Source organism: Xenopus laevis, chromosome 1L, assembly GCF_017654675.1.
Source record: "Xenopus laevis strain J_2021 chromosome 1L, Xenopus_laevis_v10.1, whole genome shotgun sequence".
NCBI lineage: Eukaryota > Metazoa > Chordata > Amphibia > Anura > Pipidae > Xenopus > Xenopus laevis.
Genome location: NC_054371.1, coordinates 223,180,852 through 223,198,363, shown reverse-complemented (window position 1 = coordinate 223,198,363; position 17,512 = coordinate 223,180,852). Strand labels below are relative to the sequence as shown.

Below are 17,512 nucleotides of genomic sequence, written 5' to 3'. Positions count from 1 at the left end.
GGGACACATTCAGTTACATTGAGAAGGAAAAACAGCAGCCTGCCAGAAAGCATTTCTCTCCTGAAGTGCAGGCACAAGTCACATGACATGGGGCAGCTAGGAAATGGACAAAATGTCTAGCCCCATGTCAGATTTCAAAATTGAATATAAAAAAATCTGTTTGCTCTTTTGAGAAATGGATTTCAATGCAGAATTCTGCTGGAGCAGCACTATTAACTGATTCATTTTGAAAAAATTTTTTTTTCCCATGACAGTATCCCTTTAAAAAACTGTAAAAAAATAAATATTAAAAACAATTGAAAAGTTGCTTAAAATTGGCCATTCTATTACATAGTAAAAGGGAAGCACCTTCTGCAAATGTAATTCCTAGAAACCTTTAGTTCCCCTTTAAATAGGAAGTTTTTTTCGGTCTGTGTGCCTTTAAGATGAAAATATAGTAACATTTAGAAAGGGTGAATATATTTCCGTTTGGCTTCGAAAAACAAGAGAAGTGCATGAATTGCAGCAGCTGTTAAATGGCGGGCGACACGCTCCTCTATCCTCACTAGAGATTGCGTTTGGCGCCAACAAATGCACCTCAATCCATTACACTGACCTGTATTTGCTTGGCTTATTTTTTCCCCTGCTGCTTATTAATGCTGTCAATAGTAGACAGTGTGTTCACATAACAGGATGTTTGCTCCGAGCCTATGTATCCCTTTATCAGCGGCAGGAAGGTTCAGGGCCAGAGCTTTAACAAAGGGCGCTCTACAACGGCACCAAAAATGGAATTTACCTCCTCTCCCGGGATCCTGTAGGTCCTGTCAATAAACTGCTGCCTAGAAGGGCAATTGAGGGGCCGTGGGGATTAGTAGGGTCATCAATCACAAGTCACAAGTCCCTGGCATAAAGTTATATAGGACTGCTGCTCTTTGCCAGAAATGAACCAGGCGTACCAGAAATAATTAAAGGCATACGGTCATGGGAAAAAATGTTTTTTTTTAAAAACGCATCAGTTAATAGTGCTGCTCCAGCAGAATTCTGCACTGAAATCTTTCTAAAAAGCGCAAACAGATTTTTTTATGTTTAATTTTGAAATCTGACATGGGGCTACACATATTGTCTGTTTCCCAGCTGCCCCAGTCATGTGACTTGTGCTCTGATAAACTTCAGTCACTCTTTACTGCTGTACTCATAGTTTTAGTGATATCTCCCCCTACCTTTCCCCCCAGCAGCCCAACAACAGAACAATGGGAAGGTAACCAGATAGCAGCTCCCTAACACAAGATAACAGCTGCCTGGTAGATCTAAGAACAGCACTCAATTGTAAAATCCAGGTCCCACTGGGACACATTCAGTTACATTGAGTAGGAGAAACAACAGCCTGCCAGAAAGCAGTTCCATCCTAAAGTGCTGGCTCTTTCTGAAAGCACATGACCAGGCAAAATGACCTGAGATGCACCTACACACCAATATTACAACTAAATGCACTTGTTGGTTTATTAATGAAATTTTATATTGTAGAGTGAATTATTTGCAGTGTAAACAGTGTCATTTAGAAATAAAAATGACATAAAAATCATGACAGAATCTTGTTAAATAATGTTCCAACATTATTGTTAATGGTACAGGTATAGGAGGAAAATGCTTGCGCCTCTTGCACCCATTCCCATAGCCACCCAGTCTTGTAGTCCTATATGGGGCCAGCTTTGATACACCTTCATTCCTGCCCCAGTGGGGAGATGATGATGATCATAATGTATAAGTGACATTACTTTGGGAGTAAATGTACGAATGTGAAATTGTCCATGACTAAAGGTTTGGCCTTCAGGCTTATCCATTGCCACTGTCACTCAGGCTATCCAGCCATCTTCCATAAGTGCCCTTTTGTGTTATATTCCCCTAAATCCTATTAACTTGAGGGCTATGCCTTTCCATAAGACTACTGCCCTTCCCAGAATGCCCCACTCCTTACCTTCTCTTTTAGCCGTTTTCTCAACCTGTCCTTTGAAGACTGGAGGAGGCATATTTTGGGCCTGTCTCTGCTCTGGATACAGTCTTTCCGCTTGGCCTCGGACTCGCTTGTCTGTGGACAGTGCCTTTGCGTGGTCTCTGCGTTGCTGGGAATGTCCAATGGGATGTACACTGTACAGACAGACGCATCCTCAATTTTCAAGGTGTCAGTCTCTTTGGCATTTCTCTGAAGATCGTTTGGCAGGTGCTTCTGGTTGTGGTGCCATCGGCGGTTTTGGCTGTAGCCATGGTGGCCTTGCTTGCCTGAGGAGTGGGGGGGCGGTGGATTGCTGTGGTATTGTCTCTGGTGCTCCCTACTGTTGTGTTTGGCAGTGACTGGTTGGTGGTCATTTTGTTGGGGCTGCGGTTGTTGTTTATTTCCTCCTTGGGGTTTTTGCTGTTTCCTACAAAGAATGACATTCATTATTACTATAAACATAATTTCTTCCCTTGGTATTTGTAGGGGTGACTGGCCCCCATACACACACACAGTGGGGCTCTGAAGGGCCCTTTTATAAATGTGGGCTCAGTGTGATCAATACAATATCATCAATATGTTTGATTTCAGCAATGGCACCCGTTTGGGCCAATGAATTAGAACAAGTACATTGGACCATAGCCAATCAGGCATCTCCTATCATTTTCCAACTTGTATCAGTCTTAGTAATTCTAATTCATGATTGGTGGCTATTGGCCAACTCTCCACAGTGTGGTTGTGTGGGGACCAAAAGAAGATCTGGGCAATGATGGGTTGCATATGAACTATATGAAGAACAGGTTGGCATTTTTTTTGGATAGGGAGCCCAGGATCCCTTCTTATTGCATTTTCCAAATGCAATAACTTACCTGTACAGGCTCTGCTCATGGTAAAAGGCTACACACCATTAGACCACATCACAAAAACTGCCCACATACCCATCATTCTCCCTGAAGGTTTCATAGGGAATTGGTTGCTAGAACATCATCCTTTAGCAGTGGTGGTCACCTGTTCAGGTCAAAAACCACCCTCGAGGCCTGTCATTTGGACAAGGCCTTTAGCCCATAACAAGGTTGCAGACATATAAAAAACATTGCTGGATCAGCCATAGTTTCACAAATATCTATAACAATAAAGACACTTTCACGCCACTCTTGCTTGACTTAACCTCTAAGATGGACTAGGGATATCTAGGAGAGGAAATAGGAATGACACACAGAATCTATCCCTAATTGGGCTTCTCTATCCAGGATTCTGATGCCTCATTAAGGGCTAACCCAACAGTTTGGGAAAACATTGACCTTGAGTGACTATGAAGATTTTCATTCATCCAGGTCATGGTATATCTAATATAAGTAATTAAAAAAAACTGGACTTGCTGAGTAATTATTGAAGACGTTTCACTACTCATCTGAAGAAGCTGCTTGGATGAGTATTAAAACGTCTTCAATAATTAGTCCAGTTGTTTTTTGAATTACTTATATTATATTGACCTTGAGTAAGTTCTCAACCCTCCCAAGGAAAAAACACAAAAGGATACACTTTTAAACACAGGGGTGGTGGGGATAGGGTAGCTAGAGAAGAAAATAAAAATGTGCTTCTCCTACAGAAAAAACAAGAGTTCCACTGCCACAGACTTTCCAAATTAAAGTGTTTCAGTGAGAGCGGAGCGTGAAATTGAGAGGGTACCTTGTATCCAGCAGAGACCAAGACCTCCTGACACCATGTGGAAGATGACTCACTCGGGTTTTCAGATGAATCCATTTGAGACAAAATGAAAACACCTTTTCTTGTCAGTCTCCCCTAAGTTCAGTCTGTAACAGATACAGCCCTGTTGCTTCTATGGCTTTCCTGCTGCAATAACTCACTGCGAGTTGATGGGAAGAAGAAGGGAACGCCAGCTGCTGGAGGCTTCATGTGTCTCCGTGGGGGGCTTAGCTACGGTGCCTCTCTGTGCCACTGATATAACATAATATATATTGCAGATATGGCTTAACATGGAAGAAGAAAGCCTCCTCCGTATGATTTATTGACCAAATTTGCAGTATTAAAGTACCAGCAGCAGCAAAAATTAAAGTCAGTCTGAAGCAGTGAGCCAGGCCAAGAAGATGGGGCGGCTGTACCGCTGGGCGTTTGGAAAAGAAAATTTGTCACGCCCCAGGGGATGAAGGTCTTGGGGATGTTCTTTAAGCCCTATCCCTTTAAACTTTGCATGGCAAGTGCAGGTCTTTTGAGAATGATGAATATCAATGGAATGCAGCAGGGTGAACAATACGTTCTACTGAACCAACATATGGTGGAAATTAGAAGGTTAAAAAGTATCATTTACCGTACAAAACTCTAGCACAGCTTTATTTCCAAAAGAAGGAGCTGAACTGGTTGACTGGGGGCCCCAGAAGACACTCTAGGGCAGCCCTGTCCAACATCGGCAAAGCAGAGGTCCATCTAATCTGGCACTTAGTTGGAAAAATGACCAATGTAAAGGAGATTTATACAATTTCACCCAATTTTCAGTGGTTCCCCTCAGTCTCTATTTAAAGCTTAGAGAAATACTGTGGTGCCTTCAGAACAAATATACAGTATAGAGTAGGTAGGCTTTCTTCACTACTTTTTTCTCTTCTCTATACTTTGCCTTCAGACTCTATTCTTCTCCTTCTCTAGTGTCTTTTTCTTTCTTCTTCTCGTGTTTCTCTCAAACCTGCTTTTTTCTACTTGTCCTGCTCCCTTTTTAACATTGTCCATCGTTTCCCCGACTGTTCCTTCCATTCCCATTATCTGCCCCTTTCACTTTTTACTTCCTCTGCTCTTTAATCAGGGGCCAAACTTTGAAAAGAAGGCACCCGGTCAATGATGGCAGGCTGAAGTTCAAACCTGCACCCATCAAAAAGCCAGTAACAATTATGTTCGCATCTACTTGCACAAATCTGCCATCTGAGCCTTCTTAGGTGCTTCAGGCACAGGGTTCAGTGTGTGTGGCAAAAAGGAGCCCTCTATCACTTGCATAAGTCCAGGGATCCCTATTTGTACTGACCTTGCCCTTGCACACCAGAACCATGTTAATGGACATGTGTACACCTGTATCCAGCACCAGATTAACATTCTTCAGTACCCTAAACACGCCCAAGAGCTGCCCAAGGCAATACTACTGGTCCCAGTACCCTGTCTTCTTGCCCCCTTAACCTATTCACTCAACCCCCCCTGCTGCTCAGGTCATACAAACACACCCTACTACCTCACCACTTGCCTCCAACTGCTTGCTCCCCACCAAATGCACCCAGGGTTCAGGCCTGCTGGCTACCCCTAGCTCTGGCCCCTTCCGCCCCTTGTCTGCCCCTTCTCCCACTAACTGCACTGTGCATGTGCCTATTGGTTAGATGTGCCATTTGTGCTCCTTTACTGAATCAGACCTAATCCATAAACATCAATAATAGAACAAACAAAGTGTGTGAGTTATACAATGAAGTGTGTGGAAGTCACAACATGCGGTGCGAGTGGAAGTCACAACATGAGGTGCGAGTGGAACACTTGACTTTCTCATCTCCCCAGCTATTCCCAGAGCTCAGTGTCTGCACCCAGAATGATTGTTTGTTAGAACACAGTGTTCTGAGCATTTCCAAGTAATAGCTGGGAGATCGACACTCGCACAGAAGGACACTAAGAGCTTCACCCCCCTCCAATAATACAAATGTTTTCTTCATGTTTCCATTTCCACAGGAGAACACAAAGAAAATCCTACATGGTTCATGGTTCAATAGTATATAAACATTCTAAGGATCTGATTGGCTATAGGCTTAGGGCACGGCCAGACGTGGCGTTTTTGCAGCGTTTTTACGTTGCGTTTTTAAAAAAGAACAGCCAGGCATAAACACGCATAAACTGCACTACCACTGAAACTAATGGAAAACGCACTATGGCAATTCACACAGGGCGCTTGCAAGCTGAAATCCGCCACAGGACACCAGTATTGGCGTTTTTTAGCAGAAACGCCAATACGTCAGGAAACTACCAGATCAATAGACTCTATGGGATATGCACGTTTGAAACCACACTTTGCGTAAATACGCAGCGTATTTTAAATATGGAGTCCAAATTCTCAATGAGAACAATGAGAAGTGCATGTTGGGAAAAGAATCCTACGTGCTGAAAAATGAATGTTGACGGTCGCATGTGGTTTCAGTGGCGTATTTACGCCTGGCTGTTCTTTTTTAAAAACGCAGGGTAATTTATAGTTACCTCAGTGCTACAGACAAGTCAACTGCCCCACATTTTTCAGAAGTCACCCTGATTTATACACTGTTGGTAATTTTCACCCAGATCTCGACTTAGTCCCACCATTGAAATGCCCTGAAATATCTGGTGGGTGCAAGGCAGATGCCAAAGGACAGCTGGTAAGTACAGAGTTCCATTGCAATCTGTGCCGACTGGGGCTCCCGAACTTGTGCAAAGTAGGGTACGGGGGCTTACATAGCTCCAGCTGTGTTCATGAATACAGCTCAGCAGCAATCAGGCAGCACTGTATTCATGCATCTTGCTGCCGTTTTTAAAAGGGTACAAAGTGCAAAAAACATGTTGGAATGCACCCCATTTCTTTACACTCTGTACCCTGCCCTGCACTTTGGCTTGCTTTTTACTTTACTAATGTTAGCATGGACCCCCAGCACTTTACTATGGGAAGTACCTGGAGACAATGCCGCTCCATGATGTTCAATTTCTTACCTTACCGGAACTCAGGGAAAAGCGAATCCCGTTCATTTGTTTCTAAGATAAAGTGTATTTTTGCCCTCTTACATTATTGACATTTGCATCTTATTTCCACAGCTTTTCAGGAATGTCTCAGCATTATAATTACATATCAGCATCAGTCGTAAAACACTTTCCCATTTACTAAGAATAACTGAGGGCCCTGGGTGGCTATTAGAGGCGGCACTCAAGCTGCTCATTAATAGAAAGGTATGAGGGGCTGGAAATAGGGGGCTCTAAAGATAGAAGCAACGGTTTCAAGGATGAGAGCGGTCATCTGGATTATCATTGCTGTATCCAGAGATTAATATGACAATATACAGGGGGTCAGGGCAATCTTCAGAAAAGGGAGGGGGGACCATGTACAATCTGTGGCCCTTCAGCTTGTGTTCACTGTATGGTTTTTAGTCCCTGTAGTGAATGTTTTCTTAGAGCTCTCAGTCCGCCAAATGCAGGACCAGTTGGTTACACCAGGCCTCACTGGTTATGCTGAGCATCATGTGTTAGTTAGTGGTGTAGCAAACAGAATTTGTCATATCTAGAAAACAAACCCACTGGTGACATCACAAAGGGGGGAGAGACCCTATCGCTGATGTCACAAAGAAGGTTGCAGGAGCTAAGAAGGTCCATAAGAACTCTAATTTGGACCTGGGGTATTGCAGTTAGGGCCCTCATGGCAGAAGGGGGTCCTAGATGGAAAAGTGAAATGGGTGGGGCTTGGTGGGGAGTAGATGGTGTTTGGTTAGATTGTGGCTGAACAGAACTGGTGGGTGGCCAGGGTGAATCAGGGTATGACCAGTCATACAAGGAGCTTATCCTTCTGCCATGAGGGGCCCTAACTGCAATACCCCTGTACCACCTGGTCCAAATTAGAGTTCTTCTGGATCTTCTTAGCTCCTGCTCCTCAATGTGTAACATCAGAGGTGGGGCCTCTCCCCTGCTGGGTGAAGTTGTGATGCTGATTCAGTTAATGACAATAAGAGGGACTTGGATGATTTCTTGGACAGACATAATATCAAAGGCTATTGTGATACTAAACTCTAAAATAATTAGTATAGATATGGGTATATATCATTTATGTGAGTGTATGGAGGGATGTGTGGATGCTGGGTTTCATTTGAGGGGTTGAACTTGATGGACTTTGGTCTTTTTTTAACCCAATTTAACTATGTTTAATAATTGGGGCCCCCTAGAAGGATTGTGCAGTTTACTTATCAGTATGGGGGCCCATGGTTATGAATGGCAGCCCTATCTGGACCCTCAACCCGCCTGGACCAGAGTAAACAGGCTTTTGAGAGCTGAAACCCACCGGACCTGTAGATTAAGAACAATAACTTCACATAAATAAATCTTTAAAAATAGAAGGAATGTGCATTTAAAAGACAAATTTGCCCCAAAATCTTACTATTACCATCCAGCCGTTTGACTTCTGCTGGCTGCTTCCCCAGACTATTCGGGAGAGAGACAGCGGTACCGTTCCATGTAATCAGTCCCCTTTTATATAGTCCTCTAGTGGGCCGCCAGCAGTTTGATGAAGGAAGCAGGGAATTGCAAAGGCAGAGCTGTGATTGGTTACTCACATCCCACTGTTCTTTTGAGGAAGGACTATTAGGCCACACCCATCACTCAAGATACTTGTGAGGAGCTCCAATGAAGAACTAGAACAACTCTTTTTAGACGAACTTTAAAGAAGTCTCTGTATATTACTGAACATTGCCTACACCACTAGAGCGAAAACACTAGACACCCCTTTAACAGTACTGACAGGGGCAACAAACGCTGTTACAAAGATTAAGAGAAAAAGGAGGAAGGAGCTCCCTGCCCCCAGAGAGCTAACAATCTATTTGTGAAATAGATCGAAAAAAACACGTTCGTTATCATTCATTTTGGGAACAACGGCAGAGCACAGAGAAGCCTAATCTGCATGTAAAATAAATGCTGTATACAGAGCCGGAGAGAAAAGGATAAATATTATTGGTGCTGTTGCAGAATTCTGCGCTGCAGTTACCAGTTATTATCTGTATTCGAGGTCAGGACCGGAGATTCAGAAAAATAATGTATAATATTCAGCCACAACAAAACCTGTTGATGCGACGTTCCCGAAGCCGAATTACACAAACACACCACTCTCTATATTTGGCCTGGCACGGGCTATCCACTGACATTCAGCACATTAAGGGTTAAATACAATGCGGACCCTGTTTCTTCTAAGGCTTGGGATATTCCTACTCTGGGTGCCACATGTATGCACATCAGCGGGAGCTGCCATACTGCTTCCCTTGGCTACGGTTACAGCCTACAACTGCAACATCTCCATCAATGGACAGAATGAAGGTAATGCTTATATGTCTGTGTATAGGGACGTTAACAGGACACTATCCTGAATACGTTTTATTTACATTCAAGGGCAATGGGCAACAAAACTCTCAGTGTTTCATTAGAGGACTCTTTACGATCACAGCTGCAACTGCGCATAGCCCAAAAATGGGGGTATTGACGCCATTATGTTGTAAAAGGGTACTTGATCCCTTTAAAATGTGAATAGACCTAGTATGTTCTTCCCTACCCCTTTTTTCTGATTGGTGTTTAGGCCTTTAAATGGTGACCCATTTTTGTACGTGTCCAAGCCTATGACTGACACGAAACGCGTTAGGCGCGAGATGTTTGTATAAATAAAGGTTATCCATTTTTATCTATCAATTTTTGGTCTGATCTATATGCGGTCTAACAACACCTGTTTGTTTGCTTTCGGATTATCCGCTCCCCTGAGCCCAGGGCCTGGGGCAGGAGCACCTGGGTCACTGGTCTATTGTTGGGAGTCATTCTGCAAAGATTGGTCATGTTTTTGGTTTGGAGTATTGACGCCATTCCCTTGCATACTAAGAAGGTTCTTGCACCTCCCTACAGCTGCATCTGGCGCTCTATGTCCATCTTCACTCTTCTGAATCACACGGAATTGCGTCCAGGGCCGGATTTATACATAGGCTGGGATCACTCGTTGCCCCCCTTTCTGTTCACCCCCATATATGCCCACATGCATGAACAAGTATCGGGTCTGGACCAGGGGGATTGGCACGTGGGAGATTTAAAGAACAAGAAAATCTCCTGCATGCCCCCGTGCTTCAGAACCTACTGTGATGCAGCTGGGTAGCATTCCGCCCCTAAAATTCTGCCGCCCCTAAAATTCTGCCGCCCCTAAAATTCAGCCGCCCTAGGCCCGGGTTTTTGTGGCCTTTCCACATTTCCGAGCCTGAGTGTTCCTTTTAAGGCAGAGTAACCCTGGAACTACCCCCTCTTTAACTGATAGTAATTCCATGGTGCTCCCCATGAGCAGCGCCAATAGGCACCAAAGACTTGCGACCAGTGAATCTGATGCAAACCTGAGCGAAATTCAGCAATTGTCACATTTTAGAGACAATTGGTTCAGATTCTTTAAAAAACGCAGACCCTCAATTGTTCCATTTTACGTACTGGGCGTGATTGCGGCAAATGTAACGATGTGCTCAGCCACAATGGCGCTGGAATCGTGGTTAAAGAAAACTCTGCATTGTGTGTAAAATAAAAAAAAATTGCACTTGCCTTTATTAATAAGCCCTTAGGTCTATTTGTCCTACTGAGGGCTCCTGCTACAGACAACTTATTCTTACAGACCCAAAAAGGCAGGAGAAACAGTTGGTTGCACGAGGCTAAAGTTTGAGCTTGTCAATAGCAGCAATGATCCAGGACTTCAAACTTGTCACAGGGGGTCACAATCTTGGAAAGTGTCTGTGACACTCACATGCTCAGTGGGCTGTGATTGGCTGTTGAGAAGCTAAGCTTAGGGCTCGTCACTAATTATCCAGCAGAAAATGAGCTTCCCTGGCTGTAATATAAGATGATGCTACAGGTTTGCTGATTATTAAATTCTGATGCTAATTGCACTGGTTTCTGTGCTGCCATGTAGTAATTATGTGTATTAATTACTAATCAGCCTTATATTGTGACATTTCTATTCTATGTGTACTGTATATTGTGAGTGGGTCCCTAAGGTCAGTAAGTGACAGCAGCACAGAGCATGTGCAGTGAATAAGCAGAAAAGAAGATGGGGAGCTACTGGGGCATCTTTGGAGACACAGATCTTTACTGCTAAAGGGCTGTGGTTGCCTTGGGCTGGCACAGAAGCACAAAACATAATGTACAACATTTCTAGCTACTTCTTTAGTTAAGCTTTACTTTTCCTTTAAGTGCACTGGTCACAAATTTGGGGTTATCTGCAGCAGGAAAAAGTATATGTATTTAAAAAAAAAAAAAAAAGTAACACCAAGTCCTCTAATTCTTGTCCAGGTCAGGCACATATCTTGTTGTAGGCCTTTCCATGGGCCCCAGTAGTAATAACAAAAAACTCAAATCCAACCTTAAACTGCCTTTAGGCTAAGGCCACACTAGGCGATAGCGCCGCGATTTGACTCGCGGCGACTTTTCGCCGCGACTTTTAAGCCGCAATCGCTGGGGAAACTTTTGCGCTGGCGTCTATGGGGAATCGCCAGCGTAAAAACACACGTGGCGATCTTTTTTCTATTGTCGCTCGAAATCGCCTAGCGAGGCAATTTCGAGCGACAGTAGAGAAAAGATCGCCGCGTGTGTTTTTACGCTGGCGATTTGTCGCGATTCCCCATAGACGCCAGCGCAAAAGTTTCCCCAGCGATTGCGGCTGAAAAGTCGCAACGAAAAGTCGCCGCGAGTCAAATCGCGGCGCTATCGCCTAGTGTGGCCTTAGCCTTAGGACACATGCAGCAACCCAAGCCTACCTCTACTTCTTCCTGAAAAAAACCAACTGCAAGCTGATATCAAAGAGGGTCCCTGGCACCGAGGGCAGAGTGCAGGAAAAAGACCCAGCCATTACTATGAGAAATGGTAGCAGGTCTAGGCTAGCAATATGGACATCTAAACCCATGACAGGAGGGCACCTCTGTGACCCTAATCCGTGGGTAACCCTATATCAGCCTGGCACCATTAGGGTCCAGCCCGACAGCTAGAATCCACTTGCCAAACATGTTGGAAACCCATCACCCCTTCTTGAGGCTTTCATAACAGCGAGCCGACCCTGCACAGGTTCCATTCTTGCCCACCGCACACTTCAGAACTGCCGAATCCACAAAGTGAGCGAGCCAAGCTCGCGTATACGTTTCCAAGAGTTTTATTTTACCAGCGTGCAAATGAGACCTTGTGGGACGGATACGTTTTATTTTATCAAAGGGTGGAAAAGTTAATATTTGCCGTGGAGAAAGTTATTTTTTCTTCTCGGAGAAACGGTTTAAAAGTGCAGCGCGTAGGCGGTGATGGCGCTCGGAGCTTGTTCCCCCGGCTCTTGGAACGGTGATCAAATAGTGCTGGTGTTTTTATAGAAAGCTGGGTGGCATTCTGCTCATTGCAACAACATGCTTGATAGATCGGGTGTTCTGATTGGCAGCAGCAGCAAAACAAACAAACCCCAAACTGTTTTCGGTTGCATTGCGACGGCGATATAATTTTTGTCATTATGGCTTCTTCTATTGATTGACGACGCACAGCAGCTTGGCACCTTTTCTGCGCTTCTGACGCCCATCCAATAAATTGCTGCAGCAGCAACTGACAATTCTTAATGATTCAGTAATGTTAATAAATAGATTTTATTTTCATTCACAGGCCAATTTTTACACTATTTAGGACCAACCACCCCTCCATTGAAAGGAAAGAGCAATGGCCCCCAAGCACTAGGAACAGCTGTATTATGAGACTGCAATGCAGATGGAGCACAAGCTGCTACCTGCTCAGTCTATTGATAATGTGGCCAGACATGAGATCCAATCATATACGAGTACTGCAACATGGCTCTAACTTATAGTATAGTAAATAAAGGATTAGGGGACCTTAAAGGATGAACCCTTGTTTATGTGTTTATGCTTGGACTACAGCAGCTCTGTATTATAAGAGACATAGGAGGAAACCTAAAGGGCTATGGGGCTTTAGGACAGGGGTCTCCCTTCTTGTCCCTACTCATACACCTATGCTTACTATTACTAGCAGTTTCTTGATCCTACTATCTCCATCTACCAATGTCCCTAAGTGTAGAATAAGTTGGCACCTTCACACTAAAGTTTTTCCTGCCTTATTCTTTGGGTCATGAATATTATGCTTTGCACACTGATTAGCATTGTGCTTGGCCATTGGGAACTGAAAATAAATGAAAATAAAGCTTGCCATACAGGGGCCTATAAAAGCTGCCGACAGACCGAGTCAGCAGCTTATTGGCCAGTGTGTGTGTGTAGCCTTCCGATGGGCTTCCCCGATCGATATCTGTCCGAAAGCTGGCCGGATGACATTTGGGCAGGGTTTAAAAATCCAGTCGGATCACATCAGTTTGTTGATGCGGTCCCGTGATCCCACTGCCATATTGGCTGCATTATGGGCACCTAGAACCCACGATCGATCAGCCCGATATCGCCCACCTCAATGTGGGCAAATCGGGGAGATCTGCTCATTTGTTGCCAAATGAGTGGATCTCTACGTGTATGGCCACCTCAAGGAGCCAGATGAAATCTGGGTGGTAAAGTCCTCAGGGCTTAAAAGTCACATTCTAGGTGGTTTCCTTGGTATGATCACCCCACTAGAAGAGTCACTATGTACAGCTATAGATCTGTATAGGTCTTGAGGCTGCAAACCAGAGTCAGTTCAGCTCCTCCCTACTATAATAATCACTCTGTACATCCATAACAAATTGCCTTGGGGCAGGTCCGGACTGAGAATTTAAATAGGCCCTGGCATTTCACATACACAGAGGCCCAATCAGCCCACACAGAGGCCCAACAGCCCCCACCAGCCCACTAAATACTGACTTGCTATGGCACCTTATAGCAACCCACAGATTGCCAGTCCGGGCCTGCCTTGGGGACACAAGCCAGAGTCAGCGGAGCTCCTCCCTACTATAACAATCACTCTGTACATCCATAACAAATTGCCTTGGGGACACAAGCCAGAGTCAGCGGAGCTCCTCCTCACTAGAATGGTCACCAGGTGAAATGACTTTGGATTGTGAACCTAAATCAGTTTGTTATGGCTGTACATGATTTTTCTAGAGCAGGGGTCTCCAAACGTTTTTTACCTGTGAGCCACATTTTAATATAAAAACAGAAAGTTAGGGAGCAACAAGCATGAAATAAGTCCATAATAAGTCCCCAATAAGGGCTGTGATATGGCTATTTTTAACCCCTATGTGGACTGGCAGCCTACAGGAGACTCTGTTTGGCAGTACATCTAGCTTTCATGCAACCAAAGCTTGCCTCCAAGTCAGAAATCTAAAAAGAAGCACCTGCTTTGAGGCCACTTGGAGCAACATCAAAGGGCCTGGTGAGCAACATGTTCCTCACGAGCCACAGGTTGGAGATCACTGCACTAGAGGGACGGAAATAGGTCTGCAGGACATGATTGCCGATGACCTGTCTGTTAACATCAATGACCCTCTAGAACATACGAATTACCAGTCAGTTCTAAAGAGATAACTTTGGCCAACTTTTGACACTTCAAGGTAAAAAAAAATGGTTTAGAAGAAACATGGTCCACCAGGTTAGTCAATGCTTTTGGCCAATGAGATCTCATGTCAACAGTCATCTAAGCAAAGAAAAAGAAAGGACTTCAGCCTTTGATTGCCCACCACATTGTACCCATTGACATCAACATTCTCAATTGCTTCTGATATTGCTTAAAGGTGGCCATACCCTATAAGATCCACTCATTTGGCAAGTCACCAAACGAGCGGATATTTCCCTGATATGCCAACCAAAGGCAGGGTGATATCAGGCTAATCTGATCGTTCATCTCTAGGACCAAATGATCGGATTACAATGAATGGAATAGGCTCCAATGGGACGAGCTGATGCAGTCCTTGACCGCAGGGGAAAATCAAACCAGCCTGATCAATATCTGGCCGATCGGTCGGGGAGGCCCGTCGGAACACCCCATACACAGGCAGATAATTGAATTGGTCTAAAGGACCTGAATCAGCATCTAAAATCTGCCTGTGTATGGCCACTTTAAGTTGGTTATTTTTAAGTCATCACCTTTATTTTTTCATAAGATTAGTGCCTCTCCATGGGGTCCATTAGTAATAACAAAAAACTAACATCCAACCTTATACTGCCCTTAGGACACATGCACCCAACAAAGCCTACCTCTACTTCTTCCAGGAGCCAAACTGTTAGATGAATTCCCTGGAACCAAGAAAGGGGTACACAAAAAGGCCTTGCCATGGCTTTGAGAAAAGGTAGCAGGTCTAGCAATATGGACATCTAAACACGCAACAGTAGGGCACCTCTGTGACCCAAACCTACCTGATCCCTGGATAAAACCCATATCAGCCTGGCATCACCAGGGTCTAGCCCGACAGCTTGAATCCATTTGCCATAGATGTTTAAAACGCATTACCCCTACTACTGGGAGTTCAGGCTTTATAACAGAGCTTCCATTCTCCCCACCGCAAGATTAGTATCAATATTCAGAATTGCTTTTGCTATTGCTGTCATTTGTTATTTTAAAGATATTAACTTTATTTTTTCGTGATATTTTAGGGACAGCAACTACAACAAAAAAATTCTATCCATTTCCTGATTTCTACCCGGCAACTTGGGAAAGAAAAAACGGCGCTTTTTGCTGTGACGAACACATTTACGTGTAAATCAAACTGGAGCCCCTGTGGAATATCAAGTTCAATGCAAATGCGGAACAGATGTCCGTGAGCACTAGGTGGCTGCCTTCATTATGGCTCTGGCCTATCTGAGCTCAACATGGAATCTGTTCTTCATAAAATAACAGCAGCCATTTTCACCGACTGTTCAATCATTGCATGAAAGGAGAAACCCAAAACGTAAAGTTTTTTTTCTTAAAATTAGCACAGGAAACATGGTTCAGTAGGAATGCCATATAATGTTTAAAAATGCCTATATGCATATACATTACATATATATATATATATATATATATATATATATATATATATATATATATATATATATATATATATATATATATATATATATATATATACACACAAATGATGCCTATTCAGGCAAGGAACGATTCCCGCAATTGAATTTTGCTCTCAGTTTTCTTTCATCTCAAAACTAATTTTAAATTTAACATAAGAAATTTTAAATTTAACATAAGAAATAAAAAATCTAAGTAAAACTGAAACATTCCCTTTGCAAAAACATTCAACCCGTGTTAACAGCCTTCCAATTGGCCTCCACCAGTGAATCATTAAAATAATTCATTTCATTCTGGGTAAATTCTCCAACGTTAAGGGATCATGTTTCAGGCCGTGAAAATCAAGTCTAAAAACCATGCCAAGAGAAGTTACAAATAATGTAAAAGTTAAGGGTGCAAAACCATAGCCATCTATTGGCGTGTCCCAGTGGCCACTGACAGTTCGATTATCAGGAAATGGAAACTGCATTAAACCAACCAGACGTTGCCTAGTCATGCTAGTCCCCTAAAAACAAGGATAATTGTAAGAGAAATAACAGGGACACCAACAATGGGTAGCAGAGGCTGGAGTAAAGGTTCAACAGGCAATAATGTACATGTGTATGTATTTGGAATTAACAGTGGGATAATAGTCTCTGGGAAGGGAATGTGACTGTGGGATAGCAGGTATAGTAGGGAGAGATGGTGTCTATAGTAACAGTGGGATAATAGTCTCTGGGAAGGGAGTGTGACTGTGGGATAGCAGGTATAGTAGGGAGAGATGGTGTCTATAGTAACAGTGGGATAATAGTCTCTGGGAAGGGAATGTGACTGTGGGATAGCAGGTATAGTAGGGAGAGATGGTGCCTATAGTAACAGTGGGGTAATAGTCTCTGGGAAGGGAGTGTGACTGTGGGATAGCAGGTATAGTAGGGAGAGATGGTGTCTATAGTAACAGTGGGATAATAGTCTCTGGGAAGGGAATGTGACTGTGGGATAGCAGGTATAGTAGGGAGAGATGGTGCCTATAGTAACAGTGGGATAATAGTCTCTGGGAAGGGAGTGTGACTGTGGGATAGCAGGTATAGTAGGGAGAGATGGTGTCTATAGTAACAGTGGATAATAGTCTCTGGGAAGGGAGTGTGACTGTGGGATAGCAGGTATAGTAGGGAGAGATGGTGTCTATAGTAACAGTGGATAATAGTCTCTGGGAAGGGAGTGTGACTGTGGGATAGCAGGTATAGTAGGGAGAGATGGTGTCTATAGTAACAGTGGATAATAGTCTCTGGGAAGGGAGTGTGACTGTGGGATAGCAGGTATAGTAGGGAGAGATGGTGCCTATAGTAACAGTGGATAATAGTCTCTGGGAAGGGAGTGTGACTGTGGGATAGCAGGTATAGTAGGGAGAGATGGTGCCTATAGTAACAGTGGATAATAGTCTCTGGGAAGGGAGTGTGACTGTGGGATAGCAGGTATAGTAGGGAGAGATGGTGTCTATAGTAACAGTGGATAATAGTCTCTGGGAAGGGAGTGTGACTGTGGGATAGTAGGTATAGTAGGGAGAGATGGTGCCTATAGTAACAGTGGATAATAGTCTCTGGGAAGGGAGTGTGACTGTGGGATAGCAGGTATAGTAGGGAGAGATGGTGCCTATAGTAACAGTGGATAATAGTCTCTGGGAAGGGAGTGTGACTGTGGGATAGCAGGTATAGTAGGGAGAGATGGTGCCTATAGTAACAGTGGATAATAGTCTCTGGGAAGGGAGTGTGACTGTGGGATAGCAGGTATAGTAGGGAGAGATGGTGTCTATAGTAACAGTGGGATAAT

The 17,512-nt window shown here is 43.8% G+C and overlaps 1 protein-coding gene across 2 annotated transcripts in view; it reads right to left on the bottom strand.

The window, feature by feature from the left end:
• The window catches only part of ctif.L (CBP80/20-dependent translation initiation factor L homeolog), a 129,433-nt gene that overhangs the window by 49,790 nt on the left and 62,131 nt on the right, over window positions 1-17,512 (bottom strand). For both annotated transcript variants that reach the window (XM_018267003.2, XM_041570246.1), the window contains one exon: window positions 1,955-2,396. In XM_018267003.2, coding sequence (XP_018122492.1) covers window positions 1,955-2,396 — 442 coding nt within the window. The remainder of the gene's footprint in view (window positions 1-1,954; window positions 2,397-17,512) is intronic.